The sequence below is a fragment of the Cupressus sempervirens genome, chromosome 4 (assembly GCF_028749045.1).
Source record: "Cupressus sempervirens isolate cs-2001-9-10 chromosome 4, ASM2874904v1, whole genome shotgun sequence".
NCBI lineage: Eukaryota > Viridiplantae > Streptophyta > Pinopsida > Cupressales > Cupressaceae > Cupressus > Cupressus sempervirens.
The window spans coordinates 641,292,902-641,319,384 of NC_143121.1; the positions used below are offsets into that span (position 1 = coordinate 641,292,902).

The 26,483-nt window shown below is 36.2% G+C and overlaps 1 protein-coding gene across 6 annotated transcripts; it reads right to left on the reverse strand.

Annotated features, from left to right (window-relative positions):
• Positions 1–87: 87 nt before the first annotated feature.
• LOC149562868 (putative protein S-acyltransferase 14) lies at positions 88–25,791 on the reverse strand. Of its 6 annotated transcripts, none has more exons than XM_089826322.1 (10): positions 25,657–25,791; positions 25,384–25,484; positions 25,138–25,219; positions 24,231–24,987; positions 23,713–23,959; positions 23,359–23,450; positions 1,275–1,398; positions 985–1,070; positions 821–886; positions 88–737 (listed from the first exon to the last, which is right to left on the reverse strand). In XM_089826322.1, exons 4-10 carry the CDS (start codon positions 24,438–24,440, stop codon positions 612–614), a joined length of 951 nt encoding a protein of 316 aa, XP_089682448.1. In that variant the 5' UTR covers positions 24,441–24,987; positions 25,138–25,219; positions 25,384–25,484; positions 25,657–25,791; the 3' UTR covers positions 88–611. The 6 variants fall into 6 exon arrangements, with proteins under 6 accessions (XP_089682448.1, XP_089682447.1, XP_089682451.1 ...); XM_089826321.1 differs by having other exon boundaries at positions 24,231–24,991; XM_089826325.1 differs by having other exon boundaries at positions 25,654–25,786.
• Positions 25,792–26,483: the final 692 nt, after the last annotated feature.

Here is a 26,483-nt window from a genome sequence, read left to right on the forward strand (position 1 = left end):
AAAGGAAAGTAAACAGAAATTGCATAAGGCGGCAAAAATTCAATATTTCTGACTCAAAAAACGGAAAGATGTTGTGTTAATCTTCACTAGAAGGCAAAGGCGAGATTGTCATATATTATAGATAAGATTGATAAAAAAATGAATTATCCACATAATCCATTACTCTAACACCAAGAATTTCATGGCAGCCGCTTACAACAAATCAATGTCAAGTTACAAATCATCTTTCGCAAGCAGGTTCTCATTCACATTCATCCTATTGAAGCAGAAGGTTGGCACATCTCAAGAGGAAATGCTTTGTATAGAAAAAGAATCAGTGGGTGGGAAGGTTAGCACATCCACTTACCCTTAAACTTTAACCTACTTACTGACAAGACTGCCTTGCATGAGTTGCAACCATTCTCGCTTAGCCTCCAGTGGAGAAGGCATCATAACTGCAGAACAGAGGCAATTGATAGGGCGGTATAATCTACTCCTGGACTAGTTCCGCTCCCATAAATCTTCCCAATGAAGCATATGCCTTTTTCACCTCTCCATGCTTGTGGAAAGAGTTAGGCACAGATCTTTTTTTACCCAACCAATGTTAAAAGGAAGTCAAATATTAGCACTGCTCATAACTCCTGTGCATCCATGTCTGGCTCTGGTGGATATTGAAGCCCCTGAAGAACAGACATTTTTCTCAAATCCTCTTCAGCATATGCAGGAACTAACCAATAAAATTTCTGGGTACCAAACACCTGTTCGTGAAAAGAAGAATATTAGAAGTTGTGCTAAGTACATCCTCAATGAACATAAAACAAACACATTTGCAAAAATCCACCTGTTCAAAATTCTTTCTTCGGCCTAGGTCATATATCCATTTGGCTGAGACCTGTTTTTCATAAGCCTGTATATAAAAAAATTCAACATTTCAATTACGATCCGAAAAGCAAAGCAGGGGCATACAATCTCATGTGCAAGAAAAATAATGAAGAATCAGATTACCTCAATAGTGGTAGTGTTGTGAGAAACCAAGGAGATATGCATGATGAGGAAACCGAGAACACTCAGTGAAAATGCTAGATTTAGCACTGAAGACAAAGTGCATATTACACACAATGTTAGAAACTCTCATGAGTTTTAACCATGTGATATATGAAGTTTACATGAAAAGCAAACTACTGGTAGACAAATGCAAGCTTCGTGCACACAACATGAATGTACTTGGAATATTAGCTTGCCTAATTAAAAATTGTAGCAATGGTATGAGTTGGATTGTGCAGAATCTAGCTTACCAAATCCAAAGAATGTGGTGGCAAGCGTTCCAGCTGAGTCAGGAATTTCCTCTTCACTAAAGAAATCTATGAAACGAGGTAACAATGCTAGTGTGACCAAGACAGTCTCCAAAAATGTGTAGAACTGTACAATAAGAGAAAAGAAACATTAGAATGAGACAACAAATTTCAAGGATGAAGGTCACCTAACTCCTACAAATGCAGAGTTTTCATTTCTAGAAGTCCTATATGATAACAAAGGAAGAAATACACTTAATTTTTATCTCTTGTTTAGATTCTTATTATTGAATTAAAATCATCAATAAACATGTCATCAATCTAACTAGCAATATTGCTTCAAAAATCATTTCAGCAATGTAGAAACCGAATGCATTGCCCTCATAGTTTCTAGAGCTTCAAGTTGTGAAGGGATTTTTCTGCAGGAGGGGAATAACACACTGGTAGATTTTTACCAGTTAACAGTTTAGTAAAAGGGCGTGTTATGGCCATAAACACCCCAGGTTTTTGGGGAATCATTGGCAAATATCACCTCCATAACAACAGCAGGTTAACCATGTTGACCTTGATGTGCATCCACCAAATTCTGAACTCAAGGATGCAAATTTAGATTTAAACAAATGCCTTATGATGCTCAATTGCTTATAATTCAAGAAAAGGACGCCCAGCATTTAGTTACAAGTGTGGCTGCACGACAACTGTGTTAGGAACTTGAGATATTCTGGGCATCATGAACCAGCTTGGTAAAAATATCAAAATCATTGCACGTAAGGATCACTAAAGCAGCGTGCTTCATTATAAATTTATAATTTAAACAGGAGTGACTTTAGCCTCAATTAAACTGAGGCACGGATTGTTTATCTATCAGGTGGGATGCACTAGCAAGTTTGGGCCTCAGTTTAGCAGCCAGATTATATATTTTTTATCATGTGCGATAAAATTTACAATAGCAAAAAAAATTCTTCAATACCTCCTGCTGCAGTTTCTGGAAAAACAACCAAATGCTACTTGATGACACTGATAAGTTCAAATGTTACATGCTCTTAACAGTGCCCATTCCATTCATAGAACATTGAGTCACTAACATTTGGTGAGACGTCAATAAAAAAATAAAAAAGATTTTTTGTGGGCATGAGACCGACAAATCAGTTCAGAGACTAGCTTGCCCTTCAACTAATAATTGAAATAAAATGGACTCTGACAATTACTGACTACAGAGCAATACATGAGTATACTACTGAAGAAATCAGAACAGAAATTGTCAGAATTATATTCAATTATTTTTCACATATCCTGATGGACTTCAATAAGTTATGGGCAATTCATGAGTCCAAATTACAATTCAGTTTACAGTTACATTTGATGATCTTTCCTGATTACACCTTTAATAAATACACGTGTAAAATTAAAAATTGATGAATTTTTCAAGTCTTCTACTGGCAATATAGCAATCAGCCTCAATAGTTCTGGATGAGAAGGAAGCAAATATGCTTGATCAACAAGCCTGTTCAGTGTGCAGACAGTACAGGATAACATCCAGTGTTGGGAACCATCCTCAGAAGCATTTCACAAACATCACCTTAAAATCTAGTTTTTTTGGAGAACATAAACAATACTCAAAAAGCAAAATACAAGCACAGAAGGAAAAGATGAAAAGATGAAAACTAAGCATAATAACAACGCAAATGCATAATGTTAATAGGTTCTTTAAGAAGCACCTCATTCATATCAGTTATTTTATATGCACCATAGCCATACACTTCTATGACAATGTAAGTACTGGCCAAGCAGGGAAATGTAATGTTGTTTTGTTACTTGAGCTATTGAAATTTTCTTTTATGTACTTTTTCAAAGTGTGTTATGTTTTTTTTCAAAAGAGCTTCTTGGTTTGTAGCCTGAAGTGGGTTCCAATTCTCGACTGCATTACCTTTCAAGTGTGCTTCTGGACTTAAATAGTGGAGTACCTAGTGTCTAATGGAGTGAAGACATGCTAACAAAATCAAGGCTATGTGGAATTCGCCTATTCCTAAAACCATTAATAACTTGAGGGGTTTTCTAGGACTCACTGGATGCTACGGACATATGTGAAGAATAATGACCACATAGCAGTAGCCCTCACAACTCTATTGAAGAAAGATGTTTTCCAGAGGAATGAGTTAGCTAATACAGCATTTCAGAGACTGAAGGAAGTTATGTGTACCACCCTAGACTTAACCATGGATTTTCTTGTAGATTGTGATGTTACATGAAGGCAAACCAATTTCTTTTGGAATTCATCAACTTAAGGGTAACAATTAAATCAAAGCCATGTACGAGAAAGAAATGCTAGCTATTCTCCATGCAATAAAACAATAGAAACCATATTTTATGTGGGTAGACATTTCAAAGTTAAGATATATTACGATAGCCTAAAATATTTTTTGGAGCACTGCTCAACCTCTAAAGTGCACAAAAATGGATCACTAAGATGTTGCATTATGACTTTCAAGTTAAGATAAGGAGAATATAGTGGTTGATGCACTGTCTAGGAAGGAGAAGGATGAAGCATTATCTATGCCATTTTAATATTAAAAGTAGATATGGTTGAAGAAGCCAAGGTAGAGTGACAAAATGATGTTGCTACAAGGAATCTTAGTCAACAGATACAAATTGATCTCAATAGTTCAAATACGTTTTCTTAAATGGACACTATTTATATCTAAAAAAAAAGATTCTAGTAAAGTAAGAATTCCACCCTGAAACTCAAGGTTCACAAGGAGCTTCATAATTTTCCAATTGAGGATCATTCCCAATTTTTGAAGACATACCAACTCATGCAAGATCTACTTTGGGAAGAGTTTAAGCGTGATGATAAAACTTAAAAGAAATTGTGGCAAAATGTTTGGAATTTCAAGGAGATAGTTAAGTCACCTAGTCTTTTGGAGCCTTTAGTTTATTTCTAGCCAATTGTGGGAAGAGGTCTCCATGGATTATATTAGTGACCTTCATGATTTCAAAGTAAGAGTTTCATCATGGCATTGGTGGATTGGCTCACCATATACACCCAAACTATTTCATTATCCCATCCATTACAACTAATACAACAGCAAAAGCATTTACAACTAATACAACAGCAAAAGCATTTATGGAGAATATACAGAAGTTCCCTGGTACCCCAAAGGTTATGATTGTGATCCTATCTTACTAGGAATGTTTTGATAGATTTGTTCTCTTCTTTGGGTAATCAATTGGCTCATAATTCTTCATATTATCGTCAATCAAATGGGTAAATCGAGGTCATCAACAAGTGCTAAGAAGGGTATATGCATTGGTTTGCTTCAAATAGCTAGTCTCAATGGGTGGATTGGTTACTACTAGTAAAATGGCCGTACAAAATTTACATCCATACTTGTTTAAAAATGTCCCCATTAATGGCATTACATGGATACTATCCCCCATCCACCACATCATCATTGAAGGTGATAAGAACTCAATGGCACAAAAGTGAATGAAACATTAGGTTGACCAGCACTTTAGTGCAGGGATTGTTAGAGCAGGTGATTGGGTATTCTTGAGATTGCAACTTATGAACAAATGTCTCTGAAGCAACACAGAAAGAATAACAATTTGTCACGAAACTATTATGATCTGTACCAGAATCTGCAAAAGATTAGCAGTATAGCCTATATGCTTCAGTTACCTCCAACAACAAACATATATCTCATTTTTCGTGTTTCCTATTTAAAGGAGGTGATGGGTCAATAGATCCCTGCAGATAGTGATACCAAAATTAGAGGAAGTAAGAATCATCTTAGATCCAGAGTTAGTTGTCCAGATGTGCATAATGAAGTTGAGGACTAGAACAATCACTAAGTATCTCATTCAATGGAAGAATTTGCCAACCAAAGATGCCATGTGGAAAGATGAATATTTTGTGTAGAAGCATCCTCAATTGTTCAAACTTCAAACACTGAGGGTAATGCTTGTTTGAAGAGGGGCTTGAGACACCATTAATCCTAAATGTGTGTAAGATTATGAATAATAAGCTTGTGACAATCTTGACTCTTAATTAACTTATTGATCATTTAATATTCTTATTTAGATAATAAAGTCATCCTAAGTGTTATTTTTATGTATCTAAATCAGCTTGAAAGGATGTGACATTATCACACATCGTCCCATTGCAAACTTGGGGACCCCCAAATTTGTTTCAATCTCCATCCTTGGCTAGTGAGAAGTTTGGAAATTCAATCAAAAGTCAAGGATGTCAAAAATAAGAAAGGAAGAAAGCATGATCAAAAGAGTATTCTGATGTCAAAGAGGTGCTCAGAAGGGCCAAGGGACAAAGATCAACATTGCTTAAGTTCAATTTTGACGACTCTTACTTTTAGAAAAAGTTGCTTTTTGCTTTTTTGGAAGTTTCTCTTTTTGCCATTTTGGGGCCAATCCAAGAGCTTGCTTTTTGTTTGGAAGTTTCTCTTTTTGGCATTTTGGGGCCAATCCGAGAGCTTTCTTTTTGTTTTCTTTTTCTAAATTTTTTTTTTTTTTAATTTCACTATATCAATTTTTAAAAATTTCTATTGTGAGATGACCAAAAGTTGTAAAATCAAATGTAAAATTATTGTCTGTAACTTCAAGTTTGTCTGAGATTTCATGAAAAGCAAGAAAAGTGGTGTAAGAATTTCAGATTTCAAATCAAGGGAAAGCATTCAACTTTGAGAAAATTCTAGAAGAAAGAAAGCAAATGAAAAAGCCAAAAAATAAAGTGCTTTCTTTTAGCAGTTTGAACCATGGAGATGATAACATTTCAAAAATGGGAAAAAGATATTAAAAACAGGTCAAAACAAAAGAGATTTGACCTCATTTAGGGATATTATAGATGAGAAAATTAGCAAGTTTCAAAAGAGAAAAACAACGAACTCTTAATAAGAGATTTCGATCTCTTTCTTGGAGTAGAAATTTCCTAAATTTAAGAAAATAGAAAAAAAACAAAGCCTACAATCTACGGATCAACTTCTTCTTGAAGGATAGAAAATTGCTTGTATAAGCAACAGGTACAACATATTTCTCATTCATTAGTTGGAGAGCAGAATTTGGAGCTCAAGTCTAAAGAATTTTTCTGACTGCAAGAAGCAAGAGTGAGAGTTAAAGGTGATTTTAATGGCTGCCATTTGTTGTGAGGTTTTCACACCATCGCCCCAAATCTTGGGGACCCCCCCCTTTTTTTAATCGCCTTGGCAATTTTTTTGAGTTGTCCAAAAAAATTTGAGTTTTGAAAATTTTAAGTCTTGGACGCCTTTAGGGCCAATGGGGAGAAGGTTAGATTTATTTTCACCCGGTTTCAACTTGATTTTCTAGAGCCACCAATTCTATCCTTAGGCCGAACAAATTTAAAAGTTAATTTCAACTTGGCAGGATAAAATTGTAAATTTGTACTTAGACGTTTTCTTTTGAAAATCCGGATATAATTGTGTAAATTTGAATAATTTTCAAAAGGGAAATTTTGTTAGACTTGAGTTTTGGAAAATCTTTTTAAAAAAAATTCTTTAGTGAAAATTTTAATTTTGTAGAAATAAGGCTAAATTGCAAAATCGATTTTAGGCTCTAGCAGCAATTTTATTTTTTGTCAAAAAAAAATTTAAATGGCATAGTAAAATCGATTTGGATAAAAAATTGTTTTAATAGATTAAAATTGCCTTGAAAACTTTTTGCCTTTAATGAAATTGGTAATTTAATATTGAAAAATGGCTTTTGGTTAGCCAAAATCCAATTTTAATGACGTATTAATTACCAAATCCTCATTAAATGAAAATATTTAACCCCCCAAGGCACCGTTTAATTTCTTTTGCAATTTGGAACTAATTGGCAATCTTAAAAAGCAATTTTCATTTTGGCAAAATTAAATTTTAGCTAAGTATTTAATTATGGGCCATAATTTTGCATTAATTATTTGTTTTTCTTTCTCCCAAGGTCCAAGTCAGCCAGCTAGGGAGGGTTTGTGGAGTTGGCTATAAGAGGAAACTCCTTCCTCTTCTTTCCTCACTTCTCATCTTCTCCTCCTTGCTTTTGGGCAATTTTTATTTGAGGGCAGATTTCTCCTTGTTGGGCGAATTTTCTTCTTGGAGCAGCTCTTTGGTGTTGGGCGATTTTCCTTACAAAGCAGATTTTTTCTCCATTTTTGGCGATTTTGGTCTTGAGGGCAGATTTCCCTTCCATGGGCGATTTTTCTTAAGGGCAGATTTGGCCCTAGTCTTGAGCAATTTTTGGTGGGAAGGCAGGTTTTTCATGGTGTTGGTAATTTTTTGCAAATTCTAATTTTTTGCAAGGACTTACGATTTTTGCCCTAGGTTGGGCAATTTTATTTGAAGGTGAATTACACGATAAATTTCTGATTTGCAAGTGGATTTGAAGTTCTTGAGGTCTGATCCTAAATTCCGAAAAGTCACTGTCTGGCTATTGGTTAAGGTGAATATTAATCATTTAGAGTTGAAAGGTCTTTAAGCTGACATCCTTCTTTCGTTCTAGTCTAAAGATTGCTTCCCTTGGTTCTACTAGCCTTCTGGTCCACCACTCTACCATCCCATAATAAGGCGACGAGTTGGAAGATGTTAGTGCAAGTATGAATCCCAAGCAGACAAACACTAAGAAAAACAAAGAGGATATGATGCCCAAAACAACTTTCTTCTCGAAAATGAAGCGAATAACCAACACCAATATTGGTATGGTAGATATGATACGGGTGAAGGACAGACTGAAGGAAGGACAATTCCCCTTGGCAAAGAAAATACAGAAGGCGATTGCACATCACAGCCCAAGCATCGATACTTCCATTTCAACCATGATGAGCAACATTGGGGTGGCACTTGATTTTGAAGACATTGGAGGAGGATATCAATGAGACAGATTTTGGATCGAGGTTGGATGAATTAGGAAAGGTTGCTATCAGGAAGAAGCATTTGGGCACCCTTTCCTCTCTCAATGCTTTTATTGGATTTGCGAAAGAATATGAGAAAGATCATGAGAAGATACTACAAGCAGCAAGCAGCATGGTGAAGTTAGCGGAACTCAGGGTGAAGTATACACCTTGTTCTCCCATGGAGGAAGTCAATGAAAGGCTAGCTAAGTTCATTGCCTTAGCTAAAAGAATGAAAGAAAAAGGGGGATTTATATTAGAAGATCATTTGATGTAAGCCCAAGTGGCAATTTTTCTTTCTTCTAGAATAGGACAAGTGTCTATTTTTGATTGGCCACTATTTTGGTGCCTTCTCATTGGTTGCCACTCTTCGCACTTTTTTCATTGGTCCATTGACGAGGTGGCGTCTTCTCATTGGCCGATGGGGTGACAACCCTAATTAGGGTTTTTAGGATCCAATTTGGATCATTGATCTTGTTTTGATCTCCACCATCCATTGTATTTTTGGCCCCTTTATAAGGCCATTTGCTCTCATTTGTAAAGGGTTGGAGAAATTGTTGCTAAGATAATACCAAAATCGCTCTCTTTTTCATTGTTGTGACTTGCATGGTGATTAAGAACATTGGGTGTTATTGCATGCTTTCTACTTCCACATAGTTAAATTGCTTTTCAAGTTGTTGAAGCGAATTTCATTTCAAGTTGTTTAAGTAAGAGTAAAGTAGATGGATAGTTGTATGGTAGCATTAGTAGATGTTTGATAGAGATCAATACTAGACCACTAGCATCCTAGCGGTTGGTTGGGAAGCCTTGTGTGGTAAACTAGTTTATTATTCCTTTGAATCATTACATCTATGAAGGTGGGGCCGCTGGTTAGCCTTCATTAGATTCGATCTCCATCCATTTGCTAACCTTCCATTCATAGAAGTAGGAGTAGAATGGTGAGTAGTTGGGTAGTCGAAGTTTAGAGAAGGAAGTTAGAGAAGTCAAGTATCAAAAAACACCCATTCACCCTCCACCACCATCGCTTTTCCATCAACATCATCATTGGTGGATACATCCTCCATCATTACCACCATCAACATTATCAGCCACCCACATATTTCACAAACCAAACCATCATCACCATCTCACCAAAAACCCAAGTCACCCTTGAATGAATAGCGTAAGGCCGCCTATGTGATTACCAACAAATCACATCGATAAAACTAAGCGAATATGCACAACTGTAAGGAACATTGGAGTTATTCTCATATCCCATGAGCAATAACTTTTCAAGAGAGGAATTGTGTGTTTGATACTCCGTATCAAATGTTCAATTACTAATATGTTATGTAAGTGATACAAAACTCACATCAACACCATTAAGGGTTTCAATCAAATTTTTCATGCTTAATCAATTTCCTTTCAAGCATTTTTAAATTTTCTAATTTTCAGAGGATTTCATGAGAGTTTTTAAGTGGAAACTAACATGTTCACAGGTTAAGAAAGGATTTCAATCATAGCTCGAATTTCTTTCAAGATATTTGATAATCTTCAAGTTCTTTTCCTAACTTGATGAACAGATTTAAAGCAATTTAATGCAGGTTTCAAGAGCATTTCGTCATAACATTTCAGATCTTCAGCCTGAAATTTTCAGAATTAGGACAGATTTGGTGAATTTGTCTGAGTGTTGAGCAAGTTCTTTTTCTTGCTTTTTCATGCTTTCAATTCTAATTCTTGATTGAAAGTTCTAACTTTTAGAGTTGAAGGTAAGATTTGGACAAAAATGCTAAGTGAAATCAGAAATAGACTTAAAAATCCACACTTTGCATATAAATTTTGTATCCTCTCTTAACTTAATTTTATTTAATATCTTTTCAAGAGAATGAGGAAAGTCAAGATGAAACTCAAGAGGAAAGCAAGAGGAGATGGACTTTGAAAGTTAAAAAGGAAAGCAATCAGAAATTTGTCCAAGTGTTCAAAGATTTTTATTTCAACAGAAAGTCCACTCCAAGGCATGGAAAATTTCTCAAATCAGCATGAAATCCACTCAAGAATTCATGGAAATTCATGTTTCTCTATAAAGTCTTCTCATGGAAAATTCTTGTTTCCAAGCCAAATCTGCCCAGCCTAGAAGATTATTGCAAATTTGGCTAATTGTCGAAGAAATTCCACAATCCATGATGAAGTTCAATCAGGAGATGGAAATGTTGGAAAAATGTTCAATGCTCTCCTCAAGATTTGTGACAAGGGCTTAACCGCCTCTTGTGTACTATAAGTTGAGTGGTTGTATCAGGCATTGACAAATCGGTTTTTTGGTGCAACGGCAACCCCACTCTATCAAGTGGTACCAAAGCTTGGTCACAAGTTTGAATCCTCAAACCCTCAAGTAACGATGAAAGGGAGATTGTTGGAAAAAAGTTCAGCGCTCCCCTCGGGATTTGTGAGAAGGGCTTAACTGCCTCCTATGTACTATAAGTTGAGTGGTTGTATTGGGCATTGACAAATCCGTCTTTTGGTGCAATGGCAACCACACTCTAACAAGTGGTAAACACCTAACTTTAGAAGAAATGTAAACAAAGTCAGAAGGAATGAGAAAAGCATTTAGCCCTTGCGAAGTTGAATTAAGTCTTGCAGAGTTAGGAGAAGGTTTACAAGGCTAAAAGGAAGCTATGGTTAAGAGCGCATTAAATTCTGAGTTCATATGTAAGTGCGCAAGCAAGAAAGAGTTTACTGGTTATAGAAATCAGCTTTTGAAGCCCTACATACTTGCACATTTAATGCAGAATCAGATTGAAGTGAATTTAAAGGTTGAAATAGATTGTTTGAGTACTATATGTTGACCCTCTTGGCTATGAGGTTACTGAAGAGACAATTGAAGGATATGTATAAACAATTCTTAGATTATAATCAGACCCTAACAGTGAAAGATTTGGAGCTTGTTAGGAAAACATGCAGTTGGCATATCAAGCTAACATTGAGAAGTCTACAAGGAAGAAGGTAGACAGTACAATGAAGAAAATCACAAGAGTTTTCTGCTGTAAAGCAGACAGTCTCTGGAATGAAACAAATGGGACAAGAAGATATTTTATTTGTTCCACCTTTGTCAGTTGGAGGCCCCAGCTCTACACCTACACTTGCACCTCAATTTGTTTCAGCACCTGCTGTTGTTCTGGATCAGCCCACAAAAGAGGAAGATGTCAGCATTACACACATTCAGTCATCTACACCCACCAGCTCAAGAAGGTCAGCGAGGTTAGTAGAGGTCAAACAAGAGCCAGTAAAAAGCCCCCAAACCTAAGAGAATGAAGGAAATGGCCACTGGACCTGGAAAGAGATAGAAGGTTATAGCTACATATGAAAGTAGAAACATGAGAGGACAAATTACTACTCCTGAAGTTCCACCACAGCAGAAACAAGAAGAAGGAAGCAGTAAGAAGCAAGCTTCATGGATGCCAAGAATTGAGAATCTAAATGATTCTATATTGAATGAAGGAAACCTCAAAAAGCTCAAGCAATTCTATGACAGATATACCCTGTATGAACAGAGAAATTTGGAAGTGAGTGTAACTCAATACATGAACAAATTTGAGAAACCACTTCTTACAATTCATGGTGAATTACCCAAAGAATTATATGACAGATTAAATAAGTAGAGGTTGAAGATAAAGAAAGAAGAGTCTTTGAGAGAAGAATTAGTGATTACTACAATGTGAAAAATGATGCACAAATGGAAAGAATAATGCATTTACTAAATCCATGTGTGCCAGATAAAATAAGAGTGATAAGAATTCTGGAAAGACAAAAAGAAGAAGTGATTAAGGAGACAGAAAAGCTTATTGAATCATTCTTGTGTGCACCAGTAAGCAAAGCCTATATAGATGAGGCTGGAAATGAAGAGGTTACATCTCCATCTACTGCAGAACCACCTAAGACATCAGAGACAAACATCCCTATGATTGCAGCAGAGAAGACTTCAGAAGACAAGATAATGTCAGATACATCTGAAACTGGTCAAGAGGAAGGAAACACAATGTTAGAGGGAGTAGCAGAATCTTCAGTTCCTATTTCTATAAAGAAAGAAGCAAAGGTAGATGAAGACACTATAATGGTAGAAGCAAGAGAAACCAAGGAGGCAGAAGTAAATGTTGAAGGAACAATTTCTGAGACTCCGCAGATCACAAATAAATGATGAAACTATGAATATTGATATCACACATATAAAATTTGATGAGACCGAGGATCCATTTAAGGATCAAGCAAACATTGTTGACAATTTGGCCGCGGAAAATTTGGTTAACTATCCAAATTCTGATGATGATGAGAAGAAAATTGACAAAGAAAAATCAGACGATCTGACCACATTGGCTGAGACCCTTAAGAATGTTGATGCGAAGTTGCAAATTGATTGGAAGATTATACTACAAGAAACCTCTCATTTCACACCTCAGCTTAAACATACTGAAACAGAGAAGGAAATCATTATCAATCAGCAAGTGGATGAGTCATAAATGCAAAAGGACACTACTGAAAATCAGCCCCTGCAGCAAACAGAGAAAGAGGATGACAGTCAGAGAATACAAGATCAGTTGGTTACTCCAACCAAGGATGCAAGTAGAGAAGCACTTAGTTCATCTAAATCACCATTAGAATAATTGATAGCAAGTACGATGAGCAATACACCACTGGCAGTAGTGGAGGACCCTGAGATCGAAATGCTTAGTCAGTTATCAGCATTCACTACCAGCAGGATTGTGGAGAAGAGTAAAGAAAGGCACTCAAGAGATTCTTGAGAAAATGACAGGAAAAATGGAAAGTTCGATGAAGATTCAGATCAGTGAGAGCAATCCACAAAAGAAGGCAGCCAAAGTGTCAAAAGAATTTAACAATCATTTCAAGGCTTTGGTTGAAGATGCTACATTCAAGGCACAAGCTGAACATGATGCAAATCTATTCAGAAAAGTATGTAAAAATATGAAAGATGACTTAGCAAACTTGGACACTTGTATTAAAGAATTGAGAAAATGTGTTCATGAAGGCAAGGAATTATATGAGAAATGTGCACTAGCACATAAATACATGCACACCTTTACATCTCAGCTTAAGGGAAAGGAAGATGAAATGAAGAATGTGATTAGTGAGCTGAAAAGCACAGATACAAAAGTTATTGACTTGGAGCAAAGGATAAGCAAGATCCATGATCAAAGACGAATGTTGGAGGTCAGCAAGGAGCAGACATTGCAGAGGTTCTCTTTGTTAAGAGAGCATTTATCTTTGAAGTTTGACCCAGTACAGAGGCAGCTTGATGATTGTCTGAAGGCAAAGATATCATATGAACATTTTGCATATCCAGACTTCCAAGCTTCAGAATTAGCATCTTATGGACTTTGCGTACTCATTACTGTGTCAGATTCAGTCAAAGATGAATGGAACAAAGGTTTGATCAGCTTGAAGAGCAATTTTGCTGATTACATTACATTATTATCAAATTCATCAGCATAGAAGTAAGGTAGAATCAAAATTTTGACTTGCATATAGTTTTTAACTCACCTTTGTCATTGATGTCAAAGGGGGAGTGATTGTATGGAAAATTGTATGTATGAGAAAATATATGGTAGAATATAGACTATGGGGGAGTATGAGTATGATATGTAAAGATGGTAGAAAATAGAAATGATTCACATTTTGAAATTTTTGTATGGCCATGTGAAGAACTTCACAACCTTGAAATTTTGCATTTTGGGGGCTTAGCCAATTTTCCCATATGTTGCCATCAATGCGAAAGGGGGAGATTGTTAGAAATTTGGCTAAGTACGGAAATGCATTGAGGTTGTCATTTATGGCAACATATCATCCCTATTAAGTCAGCATGTTATGAAGACAAAGTTTTGGCTTGAAGACTTATTAAACTGTCCAAGTATCCCAGAGCTTATCTGTCAGCACAGACACCTTTATGGTTTGCAAAAATCATAGACAGCGAATTGACATGTGCGCACTTGAGAGAAGCAAGAACAAGGTATAAGGATACTACATGCAAGAGCGCAAGTCATTATGAGCAGTACAGATGGAGTTATTAATGTTTTATCAGTTGCAGTACCGTACAGGCAGAACAAGACAGTTAAGGAAAGTGGTAATTTCTGTTAAGGAATTATTTTGTTTATCAAAATAATTGCTTGACTATTTAGGGACGACATCCTAAATGTTAACCCTAAGTGGCCAAGAGTTAGTTTTGATTTTTCGGACACATGTGAAGACATAAAGGCCGACAAAACAAAATAACTTGGTATAAAGAGCAGAGTTTTGGATGCGAAGTTGTGTGATGTCTTCGGACATTGTTATGTACTTATTTTGTGATGTGAACTTGATGCTAGAGAAGAAAAAGATCTGTATATGTGACGTTGCGTACAGAAAGCTTCAAAGGACAAATCAGATATTGCAAATATCAGCATTGTCAAAAGGTTTATGTATCTATTCATTTTGTATACAGAATATCATTGTAATTGCATGTTTGGGCAGTGGGCTCATCTTGCATACATTTTGTAATTGTAATAACAACTCCTAACAAGGTTGAGGATTCTAACAAGGCCTAATCCTCTAACAAGGACAGAGACACTATACGAATGTAATAGACTCCTAACAGGGTCAATATCTTTCACAAGATACTTTTGTTTAGTAATTCATTTAGTGGGTACCATCCCCGCCAAGGTTTCCCTAGTTAACAAATTATGGTGTTATGAGTTGCATTGTGTTATTGCCATGTTTACTTTTCAGTATATTCATATATGCATGTTATAAGGTTGTAAAAGATATCCATAGTTGGGCAAAAGTTTGTGGAATACTGATATCTAACAAGAAAATCCACAATTCTTCACAAAGGAAATATGTTTAAGGCATGGCTAATTCCACAAATGCACATGAACTCCACTCAAGTTTGAAAGGCTTATTAAATTGCTCAGTATTTCAAATTTTCAAGTTCCTTGAACAGACTTGAAGTTCCCCCTCTCCAACATGGAAGAATTCCTATATAACTATGAAATCTCCCTTGGAAGGAGGATAAGAAATTTATACAAGTGTGGATAAGTTCTACAAACTCATATGAAGGCTGCCCCTATCAAGAAGGAAGTTCCTTGCTCCAACTTGAAGTCTGCTCAGACTAAGGAACTTTGAAATAAGTGTCAAGAAAATTCTCAACCCACCATCAAATCTGATCAAGAAATCCACAAGCAAAAGCAAAGCCCTGCCATCTAAGGATGACTGCAAAATGCCTAAGTATGGGAAATTTCCTAAAAATTAGACCTGAAAGTGCATTTCCAGAATTCATAAGGTTGTGTCCAAATTAAAGACAAACATGAAGGAGATGTTACAACCACCATACATATCCAAAGATCAAGATCAAAGGAAAATTTAAATGTTTTAAGAAAAGATGAAATTCACATATGAGAAAAACAAGCGCAACTAAGGACTTCATCATGTCCGAAGAATTTCAAGACAGAAAGAAGGATGGACAAAGAAAGGAAGATTTCAAAGACATCTTCCGAAATTCAATGTTCACATCTGCAAGTCCAGAATCTTGCATCAAAGAACACTCAAAAAGGAAAAAACCAAAGTTCAAGATAGAGTTTTAATTTGGGAATATTTATGTTTCCAAAATCTCAAATTCCCAAAATTGAAGAAGAATTGTTTAAAGCCAAAGGGATAAGCATGATGAGGTGGCCAACACCTGTCTCCACCAATCAGATAATTTCACGACAAGGCATCCAAATTCAATGATTCTGATCTATTCTTCCATTAGGATAAGGGATGCTTTCTTCTAGGTTGTTTATTTTTGGGTTCTAATAAGATAACCATTGCAAAACTAATTAGGGAATAGTTGTCTTAATCTTGGTTGTCAATCTTAAATTGATCTAGGTCCTTCATTTGTTTTTTAATTCCTATATGAACCCCACTCCTCTCATTTGTAAAACAGAGATTCAAAGATTGTTGCATAAAACATTTCTCAAGGAAAGTCATTGCTCAAATGTTGGTGAATTTAATATCTTTTGCAAGTTGCATGGTTTCTTGTATCTCACTTAGAGTAGATTTTATTTTCAAGCTGTTAGATTAAATGAAGGATTTGATGAGAATGTTCATCATGGAATCAATATATTCATACTTTTGATAGTTGGATGATTTTCAACTATTATGCAAGTTAGTCTGAGCTTGTAATAGAAAACTTAACTTCCAATGATGGAATTCATTGTTCAAATGTTGGTGAATATCTATGATGTGAAAATCCTTAAAATACCTTAGAAGATTGCACAATTCTTGTGGAGTTGTTGAACTTGGTGAAGCAAATATAGGTTTCGGACTCCATTTTTGTAGTCTTGTCTATAGAGTTCATGGGCCTAGTTTAGAGCTAGAATAATTTTCCTCAACCCTTAATCTCTTTTCCTTTTTTTTTAGATCTTAGTAGTAGAATCCAAAAGCTCAAAGGTAAAATTATTTGAAGTATAAATTCTTGATTAACCACGTAAGTCCCCTTGGAGGTTTTCAACAAATCATCCTACCACAAGAGTCTATCTCAAACAGAAAAATCACATGCATTGGAACCTTGGGGTCGTCTTTGTGATCACATGGTTCATCTATTCGGCACACAGAGTGCTTTGTTCAAGAGAAGATAGAGTACACTTGGTATTTTATTCTGAGTTGTCCATTTCATTAAACACCCACCAACAGGACCTTCAAGGCATGAGTGGAGTATATATTAGAGATAGTGAGTGTTATCTGATCATCTTATTGCATATCACGTTCTTCTTTGAGATATTTTGAGGTCTGCCTCCTCAAAGTGGCTTACAATTCTCAAGCAATAACAAGTATTCATAGTGTATTTCCTATTATATCCTTCTCTTGTGCAAGTTATTTCATTACATATTCATTGAGACATATTATTATTTCTATGGTATGTGTTAAATAAATTCTTTCTGTTTTACTCCTCTAGGAATTATATATCAAGTGCAGATTCTGTTTCACATGATATAAAAAAATTAATAGCTCTGTATGGATGCATTGTACAACAAAGGAGTTTGTATTGATCACATTCCTAGTACACTCTTGCATGTCCCCACTTGGCATCTTAGCACCACTCTGAATCCAACCAAAGAGCCAACACTGATATTGTTCCTAGCCACATTGAGACATAATTGGCATCTATAAATGGGAAAAGAAGATTCCAGGAGATCAATCCTCAAACACTGGCTACTCCTACTTTGGCACATTAACCTGCAATTGCACCAAACAACTTTGGCTCCGAGACATTGATGTCCTTGATATATGCTTAAGCAATTGCCTACATCATTTTCCTTCCTCAAGATAATCATGATGTTTGGTACAAAATTGAAGCCAAGGTGATGTTCAAATAATGTCGTGGAAACTCAAAATGCATCAAGGTCCTATCACCTTCTTGAGGGTGCTTTCAACAAATGGAGAACCAATGATGAAAATGCCTATGAGGCACTCTAAATTGTATCTGACAACATTTGGCACCTCCCACCTTCCTAGCATAAGATAGGCTCTTAGGTTCCTGGCTGACAATTGTACCTGCAACATATACTACTCAAAATGTGTTATAACAAAATTGGAGTGACTGCTATAAATCCTTGACTTGCTCACCTTCCCAATGCATAACTAACCTCAATAACGTTAACTACAGAATCTCCTTTGATAATTATATCTCATATATCATTGTAATGCTTGAGCCTCTGCTTCATCCCATCGACTAGTTTTTTGGAAGCAGCCCATACCAAATTTCCATTCCAATCACTTATGACAAAGCCCACACCTGATGCTCCCAGCTTGCTCACCGCTGCACCATCAAAATTCAGTTTAAACATCCCATTCAATGTGGGGTTGCATTGATGTTGGCACCTTGAGTTATTTGGACCAACCTATAAGACCGGTGAACGGGACTTACAACATGCACTTGCATAGAAATGAATAAACATCAGTTGCAATTCCTATATATAGTTTCTTTTGCCATTGCATTTCGATCCTAGATTCGAAGAAGATGGAATTGCCGCTTGAATGAACATTCCAGCAATGAAAAGCATTGCAGAAATAAGCTAGATCCATGGTGCAAATATATTTGCTATAACTTTGCATATGTTGGATGTAAGTTTCAACATATGTAGTTTCTTCAAACGCTTTGACAAGGTCAACAAAAGATTTATGATTCTAAAGCATGTTCTATGTCTGCAAATCCATTTTGATTATCTGCAATCTTCTCAGCGTATGCTGATTGTAAATATTGAGAGAAGCAGTTTCTTCAAATACTTCATCAAGATCAGAGAAAGATTTAAAATTTTGTTCACTATCAATAGGGAACTCTTCCAATGTCCATACTTCATTTATAGACTTGATTCCTTCAGATAGTAGAGTCCCTGGGGGAAGGGATGTGATGCAGAAAACTATGGACATTTTGAAAGCTCCAAACAGAAATTGCAATGGGCCCAAAAAGACAGGGTTTTTGAGGTTGGAGACATGTTTTACTTGAAACTGCAGCTCTACAGTCAAACTTCCCTCAAAGGGAGTGGTGCAGAAAAGTTGAAGCCAAGATTCTATGATCCTCACAAGATAAAAAGAAGGATTGGTGAGGTTGCATTTGAGTTAGAACTGGCAGAGAACGGCAGAAACACAATGTTTCCCATGTTTCATGCCTCAAGAAGGCTCTTGGGCAGTGAGTTATTCCATCAGTATGAGATTGACCCCATCAATAGAGTCACACCCATTCAATCACATCATATCTCAAACTTGAGCAACTGTGGTAGGAACCATTTCCGCCAAAATAACAAAATTGTAAATTGAATCACAAAACTCACAACTGATTGAAGAGATTGAATCTGGTATTAATGATGTTTTCAGGAAAATTAGACCTGATATTCATTGCTGTGTGAACCGAATATGTGTGTATGTGTGTGTGAATATTTACTTTGTGAATTTTCTGGTATATTACACTCCTCCATCCCTCTCAACACTGTTTGCAAAATACATCAACAAAAATGAATTGTCATTTGCTATCCTTCAGTTTTAATGTGCTTCTTTCAGTGGTCACCTGGCAGGTCAGTCCCTTTGGTGTGTGGATTATTCGTATGGGGAGGTCCATAGTTGTAGTCAGCGACCTATTTTGTGAAAGTATATGCAGACTAGACTGAATCTAATAGGGCGTCTTCAATGGTTTCTCTTTCTTGTAGAGGCCCGTGCACTTTGCATGACCGCAGCTTGAGCTTTTGGTAGGCACAACAGTTATCCTCAAAGATGAGGACTCATGGGAGTAATACAAGACTATTTGGTGAGATCAAGCAAATAATAGACTCTGCATTTGAAATTTTCTTGGATAAATTAGAACAGAGAAAAGCCCTATTTGATAAGTTGCTGGAAGATGATAATGCTTATAAACAACTCTTACCCTAAGATTGGTAGTTTTCAGAAACATACTATGGGCAAAACCTTTATCAGCATGTCTATTATACAAGTGCTGAAACTTGGTAAATGTGGGCAAAGTATTGTCATTTCTATTGAGCTTGAGTAAGATAATATAGGACCGGCCTTGGTTGTCTTAAAGCCATATCAGAAAATAAAATTCACCATTGATAAGCAGAAACTAGAACTTATACCATTTAATTCGACTACAGCTACTTGCCATCAGGCACCAGTCCTACACCATCCACATCTCATTCATATTGGCACCCTCCTTACAGAAATTGAGGATGCTCCCCATACTAATATTACATTCTCATCACCAAGCTTTTGGTATGACAGCGATTGTGCACAAACTAATAGCAAATATGCGTGTATAGTAGAATCCTGGATCACTACTCATTATCAGGTCTGTGTACACAGGTTGATGATTGATTATGTAGACTCATCGAGCACTCATGACTCTCTATACCATTGCTATTGCTGTTCTTGGAGATTTAGTTTTCACTGTAATGTCCATTCAACAATCTTGTCAATGGATCTTGTAATGTAATGTTTATTTGGTCAAATATTCAGGAAGTTTGATTATTTGTAGACACCTTCAGTGACTAATTTTCAATCCCAGGGTTGCCTTGAAATTTCTCTCGTTTTGGTAAATACTCACATATTGGATTTTCTACCCTAAGATTTTCCTCCTCTCTGTTTGCTGCAGAGGCAGTGATTGTATTTCAAAATTCGATCCATCCAACAATCATCTAGTCTTATGGATCATAAGCATTCTCAGAGAATGCCAGACTTCAACATACAATGTGACAATATGCACTAGACTGCAAATTAGGCTGAATTGATAGTCATATCATGTCATGCCATTCTGATTATTTTCTATGTTAGGTTTCATTCCACTCATAACATTGTCTACAATAAACTACTACAAACTCTTATGCTTGTACAATGTAAGCTTATTAAATTAAATTTGTTTTATTAATAATTGAACCAGTACTCCACAGGGACACACAGAAGGGAAGTCCCCATTCTTCTCATTTTCTTACTTAAGATAATTTCTGAGATAATTCCACCCCATGTTGTTTCCTTTTTCTATTGTAACTTAGAGATGTCCCAATGCCTACAACGGATGTTCCTAATCTGCTGAAAACACACACTGATGTCTCAATGTGCCCTCTACATCACCAGGCTTGTTTTCCAAAAACATATTGGTAGTAATTAAATACAAATAGTGTGCATGTTCAAATGGGTATTTTAACAATCAATGATAAAATAACAATTAGACATTCAAGTTTACAATTTTCAATGTTAGTGTCCTGGTTGTTGCTGCTATTTGAAATTCAGCTTTTTTGGAAGTTTAACGATGTTTAACAGTTTGATCATACAATGCCAAAGGTGTTAAGTCTTTTTCCATTAACTTCCTTCTATTTCTAAAATATAAATTTTGATCTCCCAGGTCCCCAAAATGATGGGAGAATTTCGTATTCTCTGAACCACATACTCACAACCCTTTCTATATATCAATTTCTGGATCGGGTGTGTCGAATTTTTGTCAACAATCAAATTCAGAAACTGATATACAGCATGTGCAATGATAGGTAGGTAGTTTCATAAAAGACATTGATCAGTGATTATATAAAAGGATACTTTGATGGATATGAAACAGCCAACTTAATTAAAGTGTTTTTGTACTTAATAAACAAGCCAACCACATTGGGAGATCTTATTGGAGTTTAAATTAAGGATATTAACTTATTTATTAGGCCAATTCCCTTCAAATTTTTTAAATCGCCTATCTTGGATTAGTACTGAGGTTAAAGAGGTACACATTAATAGAAGTCATCACCATTCGTGAAAGGAGGTGTCTTTTGGAAGTACTCCTCCCTCTAAAATAAAAATTAAAGAGATCAGTTTGAAAATGAGGAGGAGTGGCATAAAACACTGATCCAAGAGCAGCGAGGGAGCAATGGGCTTCGGATTATATTTCAGAGGAAACAAAACAAGTCAGACATTAATAAGCATCTACAAAAGTCAGACATAGGAAGAGAATTAATCAGCAAGAAAGAGGAATAGATTGACCAATTAGCAGCAGATCAACCCAATCAGTGGCACCTATAGAGCAGATCAAAATCAGCAATACACACGTAACAAATCAGATTTATAAATCATTGTTTATTGCAGGCGGTAGCTTTGCTGTTTGACAGTGATATGCATAAATATGTATGTATTTAATATATGGGCTATAATATGTGTAAGCATTTCATTAATAACCCCTAATAAATTGATATTGCCAGTTATGTGGAATAATTGATTTCCTATCTGTCTGTCAATTTGCTGCAGCCAACAATAAGGTTAGGAAATGAGTACAAGAAGGGAGAAACTGTTACGAGGTCCTCTTCTAAGCACACCACCTCCTGGTGGTGATAGATTGTCCCACGAGACCAAGGGACCCTTGGGCTTACAAGGGAAGGACACTTCGGATACCCTACTGCAGTTTCCTCAAACCTATACCTCAGTTGACTACTCTGTTAAGGAACTCTAATTGTAAGGAAGAGGATGAGGGTAGCAATGCAAGAGGGGAACGGATATAGGATTCCTCACTAGGTACACCCCCCATGTGGACAGCAAGGGCCACACGAGGCCATGAGGGATGGTATCCACTCTTGGGCCTACAGTAGAGGGTTGATCGGCTATGCATTCCTCACTAGGTTCACCCCCTCATATGGATGAAAAGGGCCACATGAGGCCACGAGGGATGGTATCCGCACTTGGGCCTACAGTAGAGGGTTGAGGGCTATAGATTTCTCACTAGGTACACCCCCTCATATAGATGGCAAGGGCCAAATAAGGCCAAGAGGGATGGCATCCACTCTTGGGCCTCGGGTGGAGGATTGATTGATTAAGGCACACCTGCCCCTTATTCTAGTGGTTGAATTCCATCAATAGATTAAATATATCTTTAATTAAATTAATGATTCTAACCCTAGTTGAAAAGATCTATGCTTTTAATGGCTCTAATAAGGATGATCTATTCTCTGGATCATGTTTCAACGATTTCCCAACGTGACTCAGAACCTCAACCAGATATGCGGATGTTACTAATTCTATTCTATTTCTAGGTCTATTTGGAAATTGTTATTTAGGGCACTTACAAAAGGGGGCATTACATAATATGGGACTACCCCATACCCCTTGCGATAGGCACCAAACTATGCTACAAGCAGCATAAATATCTTACCCCCTATGGGGTTTTGAACTTATGACCTCTCTTTCAAGTACACAAGTTCTCCACCACCAGGTCAATTCAAGCTGTACTATGAAAACAGCAAAAAAGAGGAAATTCAGTGCTTAACATTCACAAATATAAAGCTTCCTTATTTAGCAGATGCATTGGTAATGTCAATAATTCGCTTGAAGGCAAGAAATGTCCTATCAAGAATGATCGTAAAAATGACAACTCATATAAATAGACATTAAGGTCAAAATATATAATTCTCTCTCTTTTCTGCATATGTCAAAATTGCAACACTGCATACACTAATACCTCTGTAAAAGAATTTGCGATCCTAAAACAGACATTTTTGGTCATTTTATATTCATTAGGATCCTAATTGCATTGCCTATCTAACACATTATTTACTCAGATTTCAAGCTTTCTAAAAAGGAGAACAGAAAAAATGGAAATTTAAGATATATTATTAACCCAATTTTTGCCACAATAAAACTACAAGGTTCTGCACTGTACATTATTCACACACTCACCAAAAACAGAAGAAAAAACTTGTAATTTCGTGCACCAACACAATTGACCACCCAAACACAATGGTGATCCATTTTCAAAATGCATCTTCCACCTGCAATATTGACAGGTTTATGATAAAAGCAGAATTTACTAAGTTAGAAACAAATTAAGAAAGCAAAAATCGGACAGAATTATGCCCATATAAAAAGAAAAGATACATACAAAGAGAACTCCAAGATGAGGAGGATAATCAGATAAATGAGGAGTCAAAAGATACTTCCACTTCTCATTCATCAATACAATTATAAAACCATGAATAAGTGTGGATCTTGAAAAGTGATTCATCTAGATGAAAGAATTAGAGAAAATCTTACAAACACAGCAATGATGACAACGTGGAGGCTTAAACTGACTGCATTTCCTGCAGTATCGAAGCCTTGAATTTGAAGAAGAATTTATGCCTGATACTTGTTGAAAGGTCTGTCTAGGTATACCAGGCACAGAACAGGTCAATGGTACAGTCTCCCCACTTTCTTCGTCGGTCACTGGCTTCCAACTTGATGGCACACTCCCTGGATCGGTAAAAACCACCGCAAAGTAACTCCACAATAACATCCCCAACTGCAAGCACGTCAATTAAACATAAATCTTCGAAAATCCTCTTAAAAAACCCAAATGAAACATTAAATTAAATTAAAATTTTGAGATTTCCGTAGTGCATACATCTTTTGAATCGATTTATTCTGAATAAACTGCACATGTGGTATATAATTCAGAAGAATTTTATGCAAATAAATAATTTAACCTATAGTCCAAGACTCCAAAACACAGGTTCGTAGAGTATGTTATCTCTTGTCACCATGCAAAGACTTTGGAACCGCTCAGTACTCACCAATAAATGGAAGAGAACCAACACCACAAAAGATTGTAAGGCTTTAACTCCTCCTTTCAGCAAATCGGGTCCATAGTTCGCAATCACAACTGCATAATATGTTGATCCAACGATCCCTAGGACCACGAGAATCATGATAGAGCCAAGGCCTCTCAAGGCCGTGCAGAATCTGAACACGTTCCATGACATGTGAAATCGGAACCTCTGCATATAAATGGAGGACTACCGAACTGAAACAAGCCACAAGATATCCCTGAAAGAACCACGGAGGACACTTCTTTGACTCCGAAGGTCTCAAATAAAGCTCTAATCAATGCCCTGCCATAGGCAATCTCCGGAGTGAAAACTAATTAGCTTCAATTGCGGCGCTTCTTCAATTTAAAGAAGCGAAAAACAAACACTAGCTCAAACCAGGTCCTTCAATTCCTTTTCGTAGACAATCTCCAAACTTTAAATTCATAAATCAGTATAGCTTCAAAGTGACAACCCTAAACTTGCAGAGCACATTTCTTTAACTCGCAATGACGAAAATGAACCCCTAAACAAATCCAAAACCTTGATCTGAACAATTTCCAGACTGCAAAATACAGAGCTCAGATATAAAGATTCTTTATTTCCCATAAAGAATCAACGAAACCTTGGATAAAACGAGGCCACCATCTCCAAAATTAAAAATTTATACATAGATAATCTTCAAACGCAGAGCTTCTGTGTGGAGCAAGCCAAGTTGTTTGACGTCTCCATGTATGCAAGGGTCCTGGCTAATAAGAACAATCACACATCGCAACCTCTGTAATCATTGCTCTAGAAAATATTTGCAATTCTCCTCGGCATTTAAGAAACTTCGAGGAAATATTAGACAAGTCAGGATATAAATAAGTAGTCACGTAAATAAGTAGTCACGTACAATCTACCATATGAAGTAATTTTGAGCTTTGCAAATATTTTCGCTAGCTTGAGATCCACGACTACAAACCTTCAACTAACACCTGACATTCACAATTTCAACATGTTTTTTCACCGCCCGAGCTTTTATGAGACATTCAGCGCCATTAAAACTTAAATTGCAGTCTTTTCCAAGCTTTTCGTTGAAATTTTAAAGGAGAACTTACTTTACATAAACGGAAAAAAGAAACAAAAAAAGGCATCAAACCTGAAACAGCCCGTTCACGAGACACACCTCCCTGGATTAAAATCTTAATCAAACCCTTCCACTTTCCAAAATTTCCAATTAACGGAGATTGAAATTTAACCCTGCAAGAAAAATATTTTTTTATATCCAGCTGCAAAATTCAAACGTCGTATGTGAAATACCAAATAAAAGCTCGGATCCTTAAAGAAAAATTGAATCTTGTTCAAAAACGTGTCTACATTTCTGCCTCAAGTGGCAAAATTCTCTATTTTAGAGAATAAAAAATAGAACCACCTGAAATAGGAATTCCAATTCAAGTCCGCCGGCATAGAAATTTCTGAGGAGATTGAAGAAATATTCTTCTTTCATTGGCTCGATTTGCATAATTCTGAGCCCATTGTTTTTTATATCAATTCTCTTTTTAATTGAAGAAGGAAAGAGGAAAATTCCTTTCAAAGTAATTAAATAAATATATAACTACCCGAGTACCAAATCGTTGCCGTTTACGTGAAGTAAACTTTTTCAGTCCGAGGGAACTAATGTTTTTAGGTCTATTTAATTTTCATGGGTAACCAAGGGTCATATTTGAAAGGTTAGATTTAAAAAATAATTATTAGATATTAATTGCTAATTTCTGATTCTTTTATGAGGAATTTAGCAGGGTTTAAATGTTTTTTGTGAATAAGAAAATGGAGAAAAAAATTGAAAAGATAGTATGGCCAAGATAAAGATGGATTTATTGTGTATGAGATATAAGTTTTGCACGAATTACCTTCATGGGTCATAATCATCATTGTTGTGTTTGTCTTCAACTTCTTTATAGATTATTATGTCTTATTCAAGTGTTACCATTTTGCATCCCTAGATTTTCTTTCATGAGAACCCTTTTGTTTCGATCGTCTGTCTCTCCGACTTTTCGCTATTTGCCACCTCTATTAATTAAGCGTTGAAGAAAAACGATTGGAATGCGACTCCCATCTAACCACAACATACCATAGCATGTGTGTGAAAAAGAATACTTGTTTTTCAACCTTTCAAACTATTACTACACAACATATTGATTAAAACTAAGGTTGTCATGTATTTATTTTGATTTCATTTGTTTAAGGCAATAGAGTTGG

Bases quoted from the DNA above. Each gene is read 5' to 3' on its own strand.
- LOC149562868 (XM_089826323.1), bottom strand. From the start codon at position 24,440: ATGCAGAGGTTCCGATTTCACATGTCATGGAACGTGTTCAGATTCTGC. The intron at 23,451-23,712 runs GTAAGATTTTCT...TCAATATTGCAG, and splicing joins TTGTCATCATTGCTGTGTTT to GTGGAAGATGCATTTTGAAA. The intron at 1,071-1,274 runs GTAAGCTAGATT...CTTTGTCTTCAG, and splicing joins CACCACATTCTTTGGATTTG to TGCTAAATCTAGCATTTTCA.